This window comes from Bos indicus, chromosome 4, assembly GCF_029378745.1.
Source record: "Bos indicus isolate NIAB-ARS_2022 breed Sahiwal x Tharparkar chromosome 4, NIAB-ARS_B.indTharparkar_mat_pri_1.0, whole genome shotgun sequence".
Classification (NCBI taxonomy): Eukaryota; Metazoa; Chordata; class Mammalia; order Artiodactyla; family Bovidae; genus Bos; species Bos indicus.
The window spans coordinates 63,683,962-63,702,418 of record NC_091763.1 but is presented as its reverse complement, the minus strand read 5'-3'; the positions used below and the strand labels follow the sequence as shown (position 1 = coordinate 63,702,418).

Below are 18,457 nucleotides of genomic sequence, written 5' to 3'. Positions count from 1 at the left end.
ACACTTTCTCCGTTGTTTTAATAGCTATCCAAAATGGTAGCATGGTTATAAATGTATTCTAATCCTGGACGTGGTTTAGAAGTTTCAGCTAAATGCATGTTATAGGGAAAACTTAGGTTTTTATTTCATGTGAGGTACAATAGAATGTAATCCAGTCCCCCATCCTATTTATACAAAATAACATAGTAGCAAAAGTAGCTAAGCATTAGATTCTTGCTATGCCTCTAAAGTAAAAACCCAGAGTTCTCTTTTATCTAGTTCAAGGTTTAGCACATACACTACTGTAGTGCGCTTAGATCGTCTCTTCAGTTTGAACCTTATTTCATTGTTTTTGGTAAAAGGATAATTCTTTTTGGATACAAATTGGATCTTTTCAGCCAAAGTATAAGTTTAGACCTGGTAAACTTTTTCTTCTTCCTTATTGCCTCTGCCATGTTGGAGTCCACAGCAAATGCCACCATGAGTAACAGTTGAGTAGGAAGCATGCCCTATTTCTTGCCTGCTTCCAAGTCTCTCCTAGATTTAGAATGTCTTTCTAACCAAAGGGCAGCCATGTGAGGAATAAATTCATTTCACCAGTCATTAGAGCTGTCTGTAGCTTGGTGTTAGGCAGCTGTGGCTAAGGTGAACTGGAGAGATTTTTTTTTTAAGTAGATGACAGATATATTAAGGTAGGTCTGTTGTTTCCATGTGATGTCACTTGAGTTCTGTTCAAATTGGGAGCCTGACAGTGTCTGATTGAGTGTGTCTAGGATTTAAGAGGTAGTTTAGTATGGCTCCTAGTTGTGCTGGATTTTTAGGTGGACTGATTTTGAGGTTCATAAGTTCAACCAGCATTTACAGGACACCCACTGTGTACTGAGTATTGGAAAATTGAAGGCAAGTTGGAGATTTATCATTTGCTCTTTTTTATACTGGAATTTTCTGGGCCAAATCTAAGTTTTGTTTTCTCTTTGCCTTCTCATAGTGTAACTAAATAAACATTTTATTCAAATCACCAAATTTCTAGCATTTTCAGTAAGATACAAAGGAAAATCAAGCAATGTTTAGCTCTCTGATTAACAAGCCTCAGAGGATTTCTAGAGAACAAGTCATATCAGGCAAAGTTGAGTGTCTGTGTGTGTGTATTTTAATAGAATTGCTCTGGAAATCAAAAAGGGAATCTAATACATGTAACTTACATAGCTAGTAGTAATGTATTGAAACAGGGTCTTATGACGTTTTATTTTGAAACTTGATTAAACTTGGCCACAGAATGAGCACTGTCCCGTTGAGTGACCACACAGAGCGGGCCAAGGGAACACTGCAGAGTGACCAACTATCGCCCATCACTTTAGGTGGCGGTAGTTGGGAGTGGGCCTCAAGTACCAGGAGAAAGTTCTTCCTTTCTCAATGTCATTGTTAATCTAACAGTAAAAGTAGAATTTACCAGGTGTTATTAAACTGAGAGAAGCCCTTAACGGTATGAAATGTTAAGAAATAGTAACCAGGAGTGTTATTTTATAGGTGAGCAAACTAAGTCTGAGAGAGTTACAGTAACTAGCCTGAGGTTGTATAGCTAGTAAGTAAGCATTACCAAATGCTTACCATTAAGCATTACCAAATGGACATCACCAGATGGTCAACACAAAATCAGATTGATTATATTCTTTGCAGCCAAAGATGGAGAAGCTGTATGCAGTCAACAAAAACAAGACCAGGAGCTGACTGTGGCTCAGATCATGAACTCCTTATTGCCAAATTCAGACTGAAATTGAAGAAAGTAGGGAAAACCACTAGACCATTTAGGTATGACCTAAATCAAATCCCTTATGATTATACAGTGGAAGTGAGAAATAGATTTAAGGGCCTAGATCTGATAGATAGAGTGCCTGATGAACTATGGACTGAGATTCGTGACATTGTACAGGAGACAGGGATCAAGACCATCCCCATGGAAAAGAAATGCAAAAAAGCAAAATGGCTGTCTGAGGAGGCCTTACAAATAGCTGTGAAAAGAAGAGAAGTGAAAAGTAAAGGAGAAAAGGAAAGATATAAGCATCTGAATGCAGAGTTCCAAAAATAGCAAGAAGAGATAAGAAAGCCTTCCTCAGTGATCAATGTAAAGAAATAGAGGAAAACAAAAGAATGGGAAAGACTAGAGATCTTTTCAAGAAAATCAGAGATACCAAAGGAACATTTCATACAAAGATGGGCTTGATAAAGGACAGAAATGGTATGGACCTAACAGAAGCAGAAGATATTAAGAAGAGGTGGCAAGAATACACAGAAGAACTATACAAAAAAGATCTTCACGACCCAGATAATCACGATGGTGTGATTACTCATCTAGAGCCGGACATCCTGGAATGTGAAGTCAAGTGGGTCTTAGAAAGCATCACTACAAACAAAGCTAGTGGAGATGATGGAATTCCAGTTGAGATATTTCAAATCCTAAAAGATGATGCTGTGAAAGTGCTGCACTCAATATGCCAGCCAATTTGGAAAACTCAGCAGTGGCCACAGGACTGGAAAAGGTCAGTTTTCATTCCAATCCCAAAGAAAGGCAATGCCAAAGAATGCTCAAACTACCACACAATTGCTCTCATCTCACATGCTAGTAAAGTAATTCTCAAAATTCTCCAAGCCAGGCTTCAGCAATATGTGAACCATGAGCTTCCAGTTGTTCAAGCTGGTTTTAGAAAAGGCAGAGGAACCAGAGATCAAATTGCCAACATCCGCTGGATCATGGAAAAAGCAAGAGAGTTCCAGAAAAACATCTATTTCTGCTTTATTGACTATGCCAAAGCCTTTGACTGTATGGATCACAATAAACTGCGGAAAATTCTGAAAGAGATGGGAATACCAGACCACCTGACCTGGCTCTTGAGAAATCTGTATGCAGGTCAGGAAGCAACAGTTAGAACTGGACATGGAACAACAGACTGGTTCCAAATAGGAAAAGGAGTACGTCAAGGCTGTATATTGTCACCCTGCTTATTTAACTTATATGCATCATGAGAAACTGCTGGGCTGGAAGAAGCATAACCTAGAATCAAGATTGCTGGGAGAAATATCAGTAACCTCAGATATGCAGATGACACCACACTTAGGGCAGAAAGGGAAGGGGAACTAAAAAGCCTCTTGATTAAAGTGAAAGTGGAGAGTGAAAAAGTTGGCTTAAAACTCAGCTTTCAGAGAACGAAGATCATTGCATCTGGTCCCATCACTTCATGGGAAATAGATGGGGAAACAGTGGAAACAGTGTCAGACTTTATTTTTTTTTAGGCTCCAAAATCACTGCAGATGGTGACTGCAGCCATGAAATTAAAAGACGCTTACTCCTTGGAAGAAAAGTTATGACCAAGCTAGACAGCATATTGAAAAGCAGAGACATTACTTTGCCAACAAAGGTCCATCTAGTCAAGGCTATGGTTTTTCCAGTGGTCATGTATGGATGTGAAAGTTGGACTGTGAAGAAAGCTGAGTGCTGAACAATTGATGCTTTTGAACTGTGGTGTTGGAGAAGACTTTTGAGAGTCCCTTGGACTGCAAGGAGATCCAACCAGTCCATTCTGAAGGAGATCAGCCCTGGGCTTTCTTTGGAAGGAATGATGCTAAAGCTGAAACTCCAGTCCTTTGGCCACCTCATGCGAAGAGTTGACTCATTGGAAAAGACTCTGATGCTGGGACGATTAGGGCAGGAGGAGAAGGAGACGACAGAGGATGAGATGGCTGGATGACATCACTGACTCGATGGAAGTGAGTCTGAGTGAACTCTGGGAGTTGGTGATGGACAGGGAGGCCTGGCGTGCTGTGATTCATGGGGTCGCAAAGAGTTGGACACGACTGAGCGACTGAACTGAACTGACTGAAGCATTACCAGCATTCAGGCTTAATTCTAATAGACTCCAAATTCATATGATCATCTGTCATCTAGAATATTGTTAAGCCCTAGTTGCATTAATACATCAAAATTGTTATGTTAATATAACATTAATATATCAAATATATTAATATATATCCTTTATATATTAAACTATATCCATTAATGTATTAAAATTGTTTCTTAAATAAATGCCTTTATTTTTGTTAATTTATACCTTTTATGAATTATGCCTTTACAGTACTTTTAACTCATTTTTAATAGGTTTATTGAGATATAGTTTACATATATACACTTTGCCCAGTTAAAGTGGGTAACTTAATGATTTTTAGCATATTCAAGGGATTATACAGCTGTCACCACAGTCTATTTAGAACATTTTCATCCTCCCTAAAAGAAACTCCTCACCAATTAGCAGTTACTTGCCATTTCCTCCTGTCCACCTCCCACCCTCCAGCCCTAAGCAATGAACAACCTGCTGACTATGTTTATAGATTTGCTCATTCTGGACATTTCATATAAGTGGAATAATACAACATAAATAGTGTAAGATCGTCACACACAAAAAAGACTGGCTTTTTAAACTCAGCATATTTTTAAGATTTATCCATATAGTGAAGTGAAGTGAAGTCACTCAGTCCTGTCCAACTTTTTGCGACCCCCATGGACTGTAGCCTACCACGCTCCTCTGTCCATGGGATTTTCTAGGCAAGAGTACTGGAGTGGGTTGCCATTTCCTATCCATATAGTAGCATGTGTAAATACTCCTTTTCTTTTTATGCCTGAATAATAGTCCATTATACTGATATGCCACATTTAATGTATTTACTTATCAGTTGATGGACATTTGGTTTGCTTCTTTCTTTGGGCTCTTATAAATAATGCTTCTACAAATATTTGTGAACAAGTTTTTTTAGTGGACATATATTTTCAGCTCTCTTGGGCATAAACCTAAAAGTGGCATTGCTAGGTCATAGAGTAACTCAGTGTTTAATTTTTGAGGAACTGCCAATTGCTTTCCAGGGTGACTGTATCATATTGCCACTAGTAAGATATGAGGGTTCCTGTTTCTCCACATCCTTGCCAATGCTCAGTATTGCTCATCTTTTTACTTCTCTCATTTAATTCTCATAATCCTATGAATTAGTCGAAGAAAAATATTCTTGCTGATATTTTATAGATGTGTGTGTACTTTGCTCAGTCATGTCCAACTTTTGCAATCCCATGGCCAGGCTCCTCTGTCCATATAGTTTTCCAGTCAAGAATCCTGGAGTGGGTTGCCATTTCCTACTCAATTTTATAGATAAAAGCTGCAAATCAATAACTATTCAATGAGAAGCTCAGAATGTGTACAAATAGAGGGGAAGAAGTGAATCGATAAATGGGGCAGAAGCATGGATAGTTCAAAATAAATTATCCAAAAGTAATTTAAAAGTTTTTGCATCTTACACAGCTATGATGGGTGTGAGAGATCATATTTCCCACCCCTCCGTTTTAAAAGTGATGAAACTAGAGCCCCAGAAAGGGAAGTACGTTGAACACTGACCTAAGCTGTTTAGTAGGGAAGCCAGGACTAGAAGCTCTGTCTTCTTGGCTCCCAGGCCATTGCCTATTCCAGCACAACCTATTGCATTCTGCCCTGGGGGATGTATAAACTCATCCATATCATAGGAACTCCATTTTCCTAACTCGTTCATCCATGCCGACCTCTTATTAAAATAAGCCTATCTTAATTCATAGAGGTTATTGAAGGGCCAGCGAAGCTGAAACCTCCCATTGGGAAACTTCTGATAGAATTTCTTCCACATATTGCCTATGATGCAACTGACGTGCAGGCAGAAAGTGAACGTAGGCAGTGTTACTTGGTGACGTTTGTTGGGTCAGATTGCTTGGGTGTGAATTCTGGCTCCCTCACTTAATAACTGCTTGACCTTTTTTGTAATTCTGTCTCCTTAGTTTTTTAAATGAGGATAGGTAGTGCTAGTGGTAAAAAAAAAAAAAAAAAACCACCTGCCTGCCAATCCAGCAGACTTAAGAGGGACAAGTTCGATCCCTGAGTCAGGAAGATTCCCTGCAGGAGGGCATGGCAACCCATTCCAGTATTCTTGACTGGAGAATCCCATGGACAGAGGAGACTGGCATGCTACAAGTCCATAGGGTCACACAGTCAGACATGACTGCAGAAACTTAGCACACACACATGCAGTACTGGTATCTACCTTACAGAATTGTTCTGAGAGTGAAATGAGAGAGTCCCTGGAAAGAGATTTAGCACAGTGCCTGGCTCCTGAAGACCCTCACTCAATGTTGACAATTATTATTACATACCATCGACTTGCTCAGACTACTGAAAACATTGTACTATATGATTTATAGAAAATCAATCCATCATTCCTCTTTAAAAATAACTTCCCTAAAGGAACAGGCCTAGAAAATAGCTGTTTTCTAAAGTCTTCATAATTTTTGAGTTATATGGAATATGATTAAATTCCCTTTGTTAAGAGAAAAAAACGTACCGTGTTAACTTCCCATCCTTTACACTGTGTGAACTGATTTCCTTTATACTATAACTTTGGGCAGAAGGCAACCTGGAAATTGCAACCTATGTTAAAAGCCCCAATAATGGGAAATCCTAACTAAAGTACATGTGTGTATGCTAAATCACTTCAGTTGTGTCTGATTCTTTGCAACCCTATGAACTATAGCCTGCCAGGCTCCTCTGTCCATGGGATTCTCCAGGCAAGAATACTGGAGTGCATTGCCATGCCCTTCTCCAGGGCATCTTCCTGACCCAGGGATTGAACCTGTGTCTCCTGCATTGGCAAGTGAATTCTTTACCACTAGTGCTACCTGGGGATCCCACATATACTGTTACTGCTGCGATGGATTAGTAGTGTGTTTCCTCATGTCTTTATTTGATTATCGGAATAAGAACCCACTGGATTATTTTGTGGAGCCAACTGTATACATTTGCATACCAGTGCAGAAAAAAGGTCATCCAATGGGGAATCCAAAGATAGGATTAATATCCCTGCCTTTCCTGCCCTGGTTCATGACCACAGGCAGTGTGCTCCTCTCAATATTAAGTTCATCAGAGCTCTAAGCTTCTGTTTCCTCATCTGGGATGGGATCAGTGATTATGATCTCAGAGGGTAGTTATGAGGACCAAATGATAACCTGAGTATAACAGCACTAGCCTGGTGCCTGACCCACAGTTGAGGTTCAGTAAATGACAGCTAAATAGCAGTGTAACGGGGTTCTATATGCCACACATGAGATTTGGAGGCAGATTTGATGGTAAGTTTAGGTGAAGAAATTGGACAAGTCTGTGTTCACATAGTATGATTCATGTCTACTCTGCTGTTGCTGCTGCTGCTTTCCTGTAACCAATTTTAGAGCCTATCTTGGCAGCTAAAAGTATTTGGGATTAATTTCACACTCACTTTATGAGTTGAGCGTTTTCCTGCAAGCAGCTCCCTGGACCTCTGCCTCATTACTTTGGCATCAACTGATATGGCAGTTGGACAGAGATGTCCTTTGGGGTCTCCATTTTATTTGGAATCCGTCAATTTGAAAAAGCAAAACAAAGGCCATCAACACATTGTGCTTGAAATCATTAGCGTTCATTGTTTCCTAAACCCCTTCCTTTCTGTAGTTCTGTTGAACACCAGGGAGCACACATCTTGTACAGCCAGTGATGGGTCCTGAAAAATCACTCTCCCTCAAATGTAAGCCCCAGCAGCTGGTTGGCCTCATTTCTCAGTTCCAGGTGAGCTGCAAGATCCTCTAGGCCCTGGTCAGACAGATCTAAATCTTGGTAGGTCTAGTTTTTCCATCCCCTTTTACTACGTTAATTCTGCTAAATTCATTTGGCTCTTGTGGAGCACAAAGTAAACTTGGCTGTTACGTGTAAGACTAAATTGAGAACATGGAGATCTGTTTAGTATTTCATGCTGGCCAGCAGGTCAGGAAGATTTTCCTTGGGGGTAATTTACATAAGGAATTGTTTATCCCATCTCTTTCCAATTTCTGTGACCATTTGGGGATAGCAGACTCTTTCCACAATGGCACAGAAATATATCCAGTGAGACTGAAATGTAGAGAAACGATGCTTCTCTGGGATTGATGTATTTTGGGTCTTGCTCAGGAAAGATCCTGTGGCTTGGGCTGCTGTCTCACTGAGAAGTCATTCTTCCACCACAGCTGTGTTTAGCAAGTTGGGTGGGTCCACGAACTGACATGCTGTTACACTTAGTAAGAATTTCCCTTGATAGTAAGGAACGTGCATAAAAGCCTCACTTAAGTCCCAGCAAATGCCCTAAATGTGTGCTGCGATCCAGTGGCTACTTGGTGCACTGTCTCATGAGATAATGCCCATACTCAGAATACTGTGTGGCTTCCCAGTACCTGCACACTCTTCTCCTTGATATTTTGCTTCCTCTGCGACGGTTGCCCAGATGATCTTTTTTATCTCATCAAATGCTCTTCCCAAACTGGAATATTTGTTCCTTGCTAAACAAGCAGCCTCTACATTTGTGTTTTAATGCATTTGCTCAGTTTGTTTCCTTTACTTTTATCCAATATCTGTTCTTGAGGACAAATTTCAGGCACGTCTTCTCAGTGGTATGCCAGTAACTATTTAACAACTGGCTGTCTGCGAGGAGCAGGGTGGGTGGGAAGCCTAACTTTATAACATTTGTTGATTTGCATGTTGTAAATACTTCCACCAAGGCTGATTTCAAGCTTCTAGAGTGAGGTCACTGAATATGGAGTGGGAAAGAAATGGGCATTAATCCCCACCCCCTGCCATTGCTGAGTGTATCCAACATACAAATGCAGTCGACATAAATAATCTCAAGGGCCTAGATAATAGTAAAATAATTAGAAAGTAATGCATTTTGACTATTACTTTTGTTTTCCTGTAACTTACTAAAGTTTCTATAATTTAATTTTTAGTAATGGCCATGTTTAACACCTGGCTCACAAAATTCCTGAAAATTGAATAATCAGTCCTTTCTCCCGAACCTATAGGGCTGGCTGAGCCCAGTCCAGTTGGTGCCTAATTCTTCTCCTGTCTTTTGCTTCCCAAGGCCCTCCACATTCGCTGGTAGTTAGGCACTTCTCTGAACCTATAAGGTGCTTCAGATCTCATGCAGACTTGAGAGTCTCCAACTTTGAATGCAAGTCTCTCATTACTACATGATGGTCAAACTGACTACTTAAATTGCACTTCTCAGTGCAAAATGAAAATGCAGGGCCCTTGTTAAATGGCAGAAGAAAGTGCTGTTAAAATAGCTACTAAGATATAAAGATCTTTCCTTTCTTCAGTGGTCTCTCACACCTTCTGGTGGTGTTTTGAGTTTCTATTTAATGTCATTCCAAGTAAGAAAAAATTAAAATTTTAAATTGTTAGCATGAATTTTACGAGGAATCATTATATTGTGCGATGGCAGTTTAAAATGCAAATATAACAGCATTTAACTCTCTGAGTCAATGAGCATATCTCCTCTGATCATGTGCATGCTCCATTATCCTATGGACTTCACTTACAAAGCACAAATTCAAAAATAAAATGTTTAAGAATTTTAAGACAGAGACAGCAGGGACTTAAACCAAGCATGGAGCCCTTCTAAGCACAGGCGCAGTAGGCACATCCTTTGTACAGTATTGGGCACATTCCTTACATCTGCCGAGCTTCAGGGGCCTCATCCATAAAATGGAGATCTTGCCAACTAAGTCTCAGTGGAGACGTGAGGATTGAAGGCACTGATACCTGTGTGGCACAGAGCAGGTTGCTTGGCATACAGCTCATGTTAAATTAATTGGAGGGATTGTTGTTAATGTAATAATCATAACATTAGTGGCATTCTCCTCCTTAATAGTCTACTGGGCCTTCCCTATGTTGTCAATGTTTGCCTCCTTGACCTGTTTTAATTTCCTTTCTCCATTATAAACTCTTTGAAGATGGAGTTCTATATGTTGCCATTGAATTCCCTGCAGCACTTCCTGCAGATTCTTGCATATGCCTGGCACTCAGGAGGTGTTTATCACCTTGATCTTTGTGTGATTTGGACTTATTGACAGAAAGCATCTGTATCCTAATATTGATATGATGGTGCCCACAATGAAGCTTCATTAGTGCCATTCACAAGAAGAAAAAGAAATTAGACTCTGACAAAAGTTCATTGTAATCCTGGTGAAGGTGGGGGAAGCAGATGACTCCAGGTGTTTTGGTTTAAGGAAAGTGGCCTCTGCATCTCTTTGCAGGGACTTCTTGAAGTAATGGGGAAGGGATGAGTTCCAAGCCTCGTTTGAATTAAAGAGGCCCCAGGGATATTAACTCTAGCCCACAGTAATCTGTCCCTTAGCTAGCTTTTTTCGCACTTACTTTCTGTTCTGCACAATTAGGACGTTATTGCTGGAATGCTTTCCACTAATTGGTTGTGTATGTATGTTTTCTGTCCAACAAATTATAAGATCCTCATGGGTTATAGAATATCATGTACTTTCAAAAGGCAATGAAAAGTAGCACAGTAGTAGGCACCCAGTAAGCAGTGTGCTTTATTGTTAGTGCTGACCTTGGTCCAAACTCCCAGGGCTCTCTAGAGAGCTGAATGTGATGTGTGACTGCCTTTCCTAACTCCTACAAGCCCTCAGCCAAGTAGCAAAGAATCCTGGTTTGTCTGGCTTTGTCAAGCAAGGGCCTTCGGGGTGCTTTGTCTTTCTCTAACCTACATCTCTTTTCCAGTGCCTCACAGATGCTCTAAGGACTGTCCCCCTCTAGCCTTTCTCCTACATGGAATTTGGGAGACCACACAGCTGCAGACTGTGTTTGTCTGAATGATGATTTTTTTTTTTTTTTTTAAATAGGCCCTTTGGGCCAGTGTCAGTAAGCCATGAAATATCACCAAATGGGTCATCTACATTAGACTTCTGAAACTCATCTGAGCTCTAGTCCCTTGAGCTGATGGGGACTTGTAGAAAGGAGCTTACAATTACCTTGGCTTTTGCTATTCCTGTTATGGGGGCTGTCAGACAACTTGAGCCTCTGGGCCAGTCAGTTCATTTCTTTTAATGAGCACAAAATTCACCAAGACATTAAAATAAAATAAAACACCAATGGGCAGTCTTCAGTGTTCTATCCAATTGTTACTTTAGTTCTTTTTTCCACAGGATTATTCAAGAGGATGAAGAAGAAAAAAAAAGCCAATTCTATCCACTCCTGCCAATTTTATCCTAAGTAGATTTGGCATTGTAAAGCTAACACACCCCGAACACTATTTTTTTTTTTCTTTCAGGTCCCTGTGGGCTGGTACCTGACATTTGTGTTAAAAATGACATTGCTTGACTGGTCAAATGTTTGAAAATTGTCTACTTTTTAAATATAATCAAGAAATATTGGCTATTCTAACACCATGTAACATATAAAAAGTAATAGAGGAAGACAGTTACTTTCTGAAAAGGGTAAAATGAAGTTATTATTTTAAATCCCAAGGTAAATGCAGCTACTCTGATAAGAATTTTTTAAATTGATCAGTCTCAGTCACTAGTAATAAACACAGTAATAACTGTATTAGAGGCTTCTTATATTATCATGTACTATTATCATACACTGTAGAAAGTGAATTGATGTTGAGGTAGACACTGAACAATGTCCCCATTAAGATGATTTCATGGATATTTTCATCTCTTGGCCATATGGATTTGGAATTACTTTGGGTACTTTTTTTAAAGAAGGAAGCGAAACATGAATGATAACTTTTATTACTCAACATCCTTGTGTTTGTGGAAGACAAAGTTCATCAAGTTGTTTTAAAGAAAAATAAGAGTGTGCCAAAGGTAATTTGTTGAGGGCTCAAGAATTGTGAAATTATCCCTAACTGAAGTTTGTAATTTCTGCAGGTAATCGCTCTAGCAGATGCAGTAGAGGAAAACCAAGACAATCTGTTCCAGTCATTCACCAGGCTGAAAAGTGCCACCCATTTGGTGATTCTGCTGATCGGGCTGTGGCAGAAGCTCAGTGCAGACCAGATTGCTATTCTGGAAGCGGCATTTCTGCCACTGCAGCAGGACACTCAGGAACTGGTAAGGACCCACAGGCCTGCAGTGGTAACAGCCAGCACTATTGGAAAGATTGTGGTTTTTAGAAGGAGATCACATGCCTATCGTGTTTTTTAAGGTATCAAAGGAAAGCTTGGTTTTGTTTTGTTTTCTTTTTATCCAAATCCTGTTTTCCTTTTCCTCAAACCATAATAAAAATGTCAAATAAAGGCCTTTTTTTTTCTAGAGCTGTTTAAAAAATAGGTATATGGTCCATTTTTATGTGGTATCCAGTCTATTTTTTTTTTTTTTTTTTAATGTTCTTCAGTCACTTAGGAGCCAGGGAAATAGTCATTTGACCGCCAGAGTGATGGCAGTAAACCTTCAGATTAGCTAATCCTTTCCTTTTCCGCCAGAGAAAACAGCTCAGCCATTTTAATTTGCTCAATGTTCTTAAATGTGAGTGTCACTTTAAGGGTTAGAGAGAACTGAGATAGCCTTGCTGAATGACAGGGATACTTTGTTACATTTATAAAGTTCTTTTCTTAAATACCTAGTTCTTTATATGTAATTTATAAACTCTCTTATTCTTGAGCCTGTGAATAGGCAGTTTAGAACAAAAAGGGGAAAAATTGGCACATGTATTTGGAGTTTTTGGTGAAGGATAATATAAATAGAATATCTTAGTTGCCTTGAACCATTGAGGTACATGACCGCCAGATGCCATTATTTCATGCTTTTATTTACAATGAAATAACATACTTCTTGGAAATTAGAGACCCATGAACTTATTTTTTTGTATTTTGAAATGGAGGAAACCATTTCAAGAAAAAAGTCATTTCATATCCATTTTTAAACTCATGTGAAAACATGGTACTAAAGATAATAGTACTAACACTAAAATTTTGGTCGCACATTTTCTTTTAAGTATTTTACAAGGATTATCTCATTTAATCTTAAACATGGACCTACAATATAGTTAAGGTATTGTTTTCATTGCCCTTTTACATACAGGAAAATTTAGGCTCTCTAAATTTTTAGAAAATTTAGGCTTTCTGATGCTAGAGGATAGTAGAGTTTGTATTGAAGTCTCTCTGCTTCCAAAGACATGTTTTTAACTTATGTACTGTATTGTAGCAAAGTCATGAATATGATTTTGAAAATCTCAAGCTTTGTCAGTTGAGTCTGATTTTCTCCAGTTGGGTCAAAAGATTGTCAGCGTGAAAAAAAAAAAATCAAGTTACATTTTATATTCTAAACAAAGTAGTAAAAATAAATTAGAAAAAAATTAGCGTTCCCATTTTTTTAGGTTGATAAAATTACATCTAATATACGCCTTTGAGGAGCTAGAAATAGACACTGTAGTAATAGAAAGTTAAAAATAGAATGGTTAGCATTATATTAATAAAATAATAGCTATCACTTTAAAAATATTTATTTATTAATTTTTGGCTGTGCTGGGTCTCTGTTGCTGCATGGCCCTTTCTCCAGTTGTGGGGAGCAGGGGCTACTCTCTGGTTGCAGCGTGCGGGCTTCTCAATGTGGTGGCTTCTCTTGTTGCAAAGCACAGGCTCTACAGCCTATATGAATCAGTAGTTGCACAGTGTGGGCTCATGTTATGGTTCCTAGAACACAGGCTCAGTAGTTGGAGCGTACAGGCTTAGTTGTTCCTCGGCATATGGGATCTTCCTGGACCAGGGATTAAATCTGTATTTCCTACGTTGGCAGGTGGATTCTTTACCACTTAGCCACCAGAAAAGCCCTCACTGTCACTTACAAACTCAGATATAGTCGTCAAAAAGACTTGAGTGACTTCAGATCCTGGTTCTACCACTTAACAGCACAGTCCTTCTGGTCAAGTTTCTTAACTGATCTAAATCTCTGCTTCTATAGCTTTAAGATAGAAACAACTATGTTACCTGACCCAGTAAGTTGTGATAAGAATTAAATGAGATAGTTGGATAGAGTGCTCATTATCATTGGAAGTGGTTTGTCTACTTTAAGTGTATTATTTATAGTACTCACTAAAGCCAGGCAAGGTAGATATTACTACCCTTTCATGGTAATTTGTCTCCTCAACTACACTTGAGGGAAGGAATTATATCTTACTTATTTTTTCTGTTCTTAGTGCCTGGCACAATGCTGGACCATAGTGCAGTCGATATTTGTTAGGTGAATGAATGGAGATGAGGGTGAAACTAACAAGAGTGACTTGGCAGAACAGATGCAGTAGACTGAATCTGAAGCAGGGCAGGGCCAGCTGCATAATGTACAGGGCTAAGTGTAAAATGAAAATGCAGATCCATTGTTCAAGAAAGTAGGGGAAAAAGCTAAAGTGCTGTTTAAACAGTTACTAAAAACGTGTTTTTTTTTTTTTTTAGTTTCTGTATTCTCTCCTCATGGTATTTTTTGCTTGTTAATTACTTATGTTGTCCTAAACAAAGAAAAATTTAAAGAATCACCATAATTATACAATTTGTATTTTGTGGCTTTTGCATGCATGTGTATTTCACTTTTATAGAACCATAGAATCACTGCATAAAACTTAAGCTTCTTTATTTCCCTCCTTAACCTATGCACATCTTCCAAGGTTCCCTACCTTCAGCTTCCTGTTGAGTAAGGCAGGACTGAAGGAAAAGGAGCTCTTTGTCACTCTACTGCCCTTTCCTTCTGTGTTATCAGTTTCAGTGTAAGTGATTCAATAATATAGGGAAGTAACAGGAGTCTAGTGGGTTTCCTTAGTCCTTCCTGTTTCTTTGCATCTATTGCCTCTTTTTTCATTCCATGCAAGTTCTGGTTCAAATGAAAAGCCTCTCAGGGCCGTCAGTTCCTTCATTTAATCAGCCTAGATGGAACAGGCCTTCCTCCTGCTTAGCTCGAGTCTCCGTGAACTCCCACTCATGCTGGGGCCATGGGGATTTTGAGCTACAGGGCTGCATGTGAAGTGAGCAAAGGAGGAAGGAGGCATGCATATTACACACATCCTCCCTTCTCACACGCACTTCATTGTCGCATCAGACTTCACTTACAAAACACAAATTCAAAGATAAAACTATTAAGAATTTCAAGATGGTGGCAACAAAACATTAAACTGAATGTGAGGCCCTATGCAGTTATACAGCTTGCATGTTCCTGAAGCTGGCTCTTAGGCCAGGAAGAATTCCTGAGAAATAAACATTCTCAAATGTAGGACTTGAGTCTTGAGAGAGACTGTAGTATTTCTGACTCTAGAGATTTTAAAACACAGCATTTATTTGGAGTATGTAAGTATGCTCATAGGCAGGTGAATGGACTTCTCAAAGCCACTTTCTACCCTGTCTCTTATTTTCTACTGTCATACCTCCCAAAACATTACTTCAACTTTCTTCTGAATTTGGTGAGATTAAGTGTGTATACTTGTTATGTCTGTTGAAGTCATTAATGAGACAAGACATTTGATAAAAACATAACTTGGAGAAGAATAAATGAAAAAAGACACTTTAGTACTGCTTGTTATGTTCTTCATCTTTAATTAGGTTGTGGTATTCACTTTGGACTTATACTGTTGAGACAGCTTACATATCATGAGAAAAAAAGGAATCCTTTTTCATTCTTTAAGATGTACGCATGCCGTATGTGGTTTTGACATGCTAGTTCACAATCCTCCATGTTATGCCTTTAGACCTCACAAATAAATGTTATGTGATGGGTATCCCGCTGAGATGTGAAAATGAAATATGCAAACCTGAAATAACTTGGAAGGAGGGTGAGGTGGGGAAGAAAGGAGTCTCTGACCAGAATGTTGAAAATATATCCCATATTGAAGTTATTATGATACCACAAAAATCTGAATGCAATTTAGACGGTTTGGTTGAGGTTGGAGGGCAGGGTACATGTATGAGGGGGAGAACTTTAGACATGTGGGCAACATTTTCAGAAGAGCCTCTCAGTTCAAGGTCAGATGTCCCCACAGTATGTGACAGGTAGGAGAAAGTGCTCAGAAGATGTTTTATTTACAGTTCAGATAGCACTGCATATTGGTTTGTTGTATTGTCATTTAGATGGCATGTGTCACAAGGCAGGCTATATTCCATAGTCAACTCTGGAATATTTTCATCTTAATAGCCTCAGATTCACAAAGCAAAAATATTTAGAATCATTCCTTCTAATGAAAAATAATGTTCTTTGCACTATATTATCAGTATTAAAAAATGCCATCCCTTTTGGAAAAGAATTAATCTTTGTTTTCTCTGATCTGTCTCTTTTTGAATACTTTTCCATTTTTTCCACTTCTCAATACTTTTGGGGGGGCAAATAAATGCTGGTGTTGCAGACTATTATACATGATTTTTTAAGGTGCTGAAAGTTATATATGCCAAATGTGTTTTTGTAGGGATACTCCCTCTTAAAAAAAAAAAAAAAAACCAAAACAGTAAATGTTCTATTTGGTATCTCCAAAAAGAGCTCTTAAACTCAGTTCCATCTGTGAATTGGATAACATGGTATTATCCCTTCTGCCATCCTGTGATGGTGGAGAAGTTTTGCCTAAAATAATGTTCTATCAGAATACCTATTAGGGAAATTCTAACATGATTTATTTTCTTACTTTTCTGAAGATATTTCAGAATATTTGAATTCTCAAATTAAATTTAAATCATCTACTGACCCTCTATCTACTTGAAACTCTATGGAAAATACAATCTCTATTTAGGTCAATGTGTTATTGCTTTGAGTCTAAGAGAGTGTTTAATTGTGATATAATACACATTTCCCTCCCATGATGCTGCTTAAAAGCCAAAAGCTGAAAAACTGCACATACCTCAGGATTAAACCAATCTTATATCCAGTCCACTTATTATCCATTTATTCATTCAGTGAATAGTTACTGAGACCTGCTGTGTTTCAGGTGCTGTCCTAGGCCTGAGCTTGCCTCAAGAAACCAAATAGACTTAGTACCCATCCTTTGTGGATTTACTTCAGCATTACAAGGAAGCATATTCTAGCCCTGTGCAGCCATCGGCTATCTAACATGATAGCCACCTATCATACGTAGCTATTTAAATTGAAATTTAATTTCCCCTAAAGTCAGGAACAAGACAAGGGTGCCCACTTTCACCATTACTATTCAACATAGTTTTGGAAGTTTTGGCCACAGCAATCAGAGCAGAAAAAGAAATAAAAGGAATCCAAATTGGAAAAGAAGAAGTAAAACTCTCACTGTTTGCAGATGACATGATCCTCTACATAGAAAACCCTAAAGACTCCACCAGAAAATTACTAGAACTAATCAATGAATATAGAAAAGTTGCAGGATATTAAATCAACACACAGAGATCCTTTGCATTCCTATACACTAATAATGAGAAAATAGAGAAATTAAGGAAACAATTCCATTCACCATTGCAACGAAAAGAATAAAATACTTAGGAATATATCTACCTAAAGAAACTAACGACCTATATATAGAAAACTATAAAACACTGGTGAAAGAAATCAAAGAGGACACTAATAGATGGAGAAATATACCATGTTCATGGGTTGGAAGAATCAATATAGTGAAAATGAGTATACTACCCAAAGCAATTTATAGATTCAATGCAATCCCTATCAAGCTACCAACGGTATTCTTCACAGAGCTAGAACAAATAATTTCACAATTTGTATGGAAATACAAAAAACCTTGAATAACCAAAGCAATCTTGAGAAAGAAGAATGGAACTGGAGGAATCAACCTGCCTGACTTCAGGCTCTACTACAAAGCTACAGTCATCAAGACAGTATGGTACTGGCACAAAGACAGAAATATAGATCAATGGAACAAAATAGAAAGCCCAGAGATAAATCCACGCCTTATCTTTGGACACCTTATCTTTGACAAAGGAGGCAAGAACATACAATGGATTAAAGACAATCTCTTTAACAAGTGGTGCTGGGAAAACTGGCCAACCACTTGTAAAAGAATGAAACTAGAACACTTTCTAACACTATACACAAAAATAAACTCAAAATGGATTAAAGATCTAAACGTAAGACCAGAAACTATAAAACTCCTAGAGGAGAACATAGGCAAAACACTCTCAGACATACATCACAGCAGGATCCTTTATGACCCACCTCCCAGAATATTGGAAATAAAAGCAAAAATAAACAAATGGGACCTAATTAAAAGCTTCTGCACAACAAAGGAAACTATAAGCAAGGTGAAAAGACAGCCTTCAGAATGGGAGAAAATAATAGCAAATGAAGCAACAGACAAACAACTAATCTCAAAAATATACAAGCAACTCCTGCAGCTCAATTCCAGAAAAATAAATGACCCAATCAAAAAACGGGCCAAAGAACTAAATAGACATTTCTCCAAAGAAGACATACAGATGGCTAACAAACACATGAAAAGATACTCAACATCACTCATTATCAGAGAAATGCAAATCAAACCACTATGAGGTACCATTTCACGCCAGTCAGAATGGCTGCGATCCAAAAGTCTACAAGCAATAAATGCTGGAGAGGGTGTGAAGAAAAGAGAAACCTCTTACACTGTTGGTGGGAATGCAAACTAGTATAGCCACT

The 18,457-nt window shown here is 38.5% G+C and overlaps 1 protein-coding gene across 4 annotated transcripts in view; it reads left to right on the top strand.

Annotated features, from left to right (window-relative positions):
• The window catches only part of BBS9 (Bardet-Biedl syndrome 9), a 478,678-nt gene that overhangs the window by 371,755 nt on the left and 88,466 nt on the right, over window positions 1-18,457 (top strand). For all 4 annotated transcript variants that reach the window (XR_011566256.1, XM_070787856.1, XM_019958787.2 and 1 more), the window contains one exon: window positions 11,768-11,950. Coding sequence is in view for 3 of the 4 variants with exons in the window: in XM_070787856.1 (XP_070643957.1) it covers window positions 11,768-11,950 (183 nt within the window). In the remaining variant the exon portion in view is untranslated. The remainder of the gene's footprint in view (window positions 1-11,767; window positions 11,951-18,457) is intronic.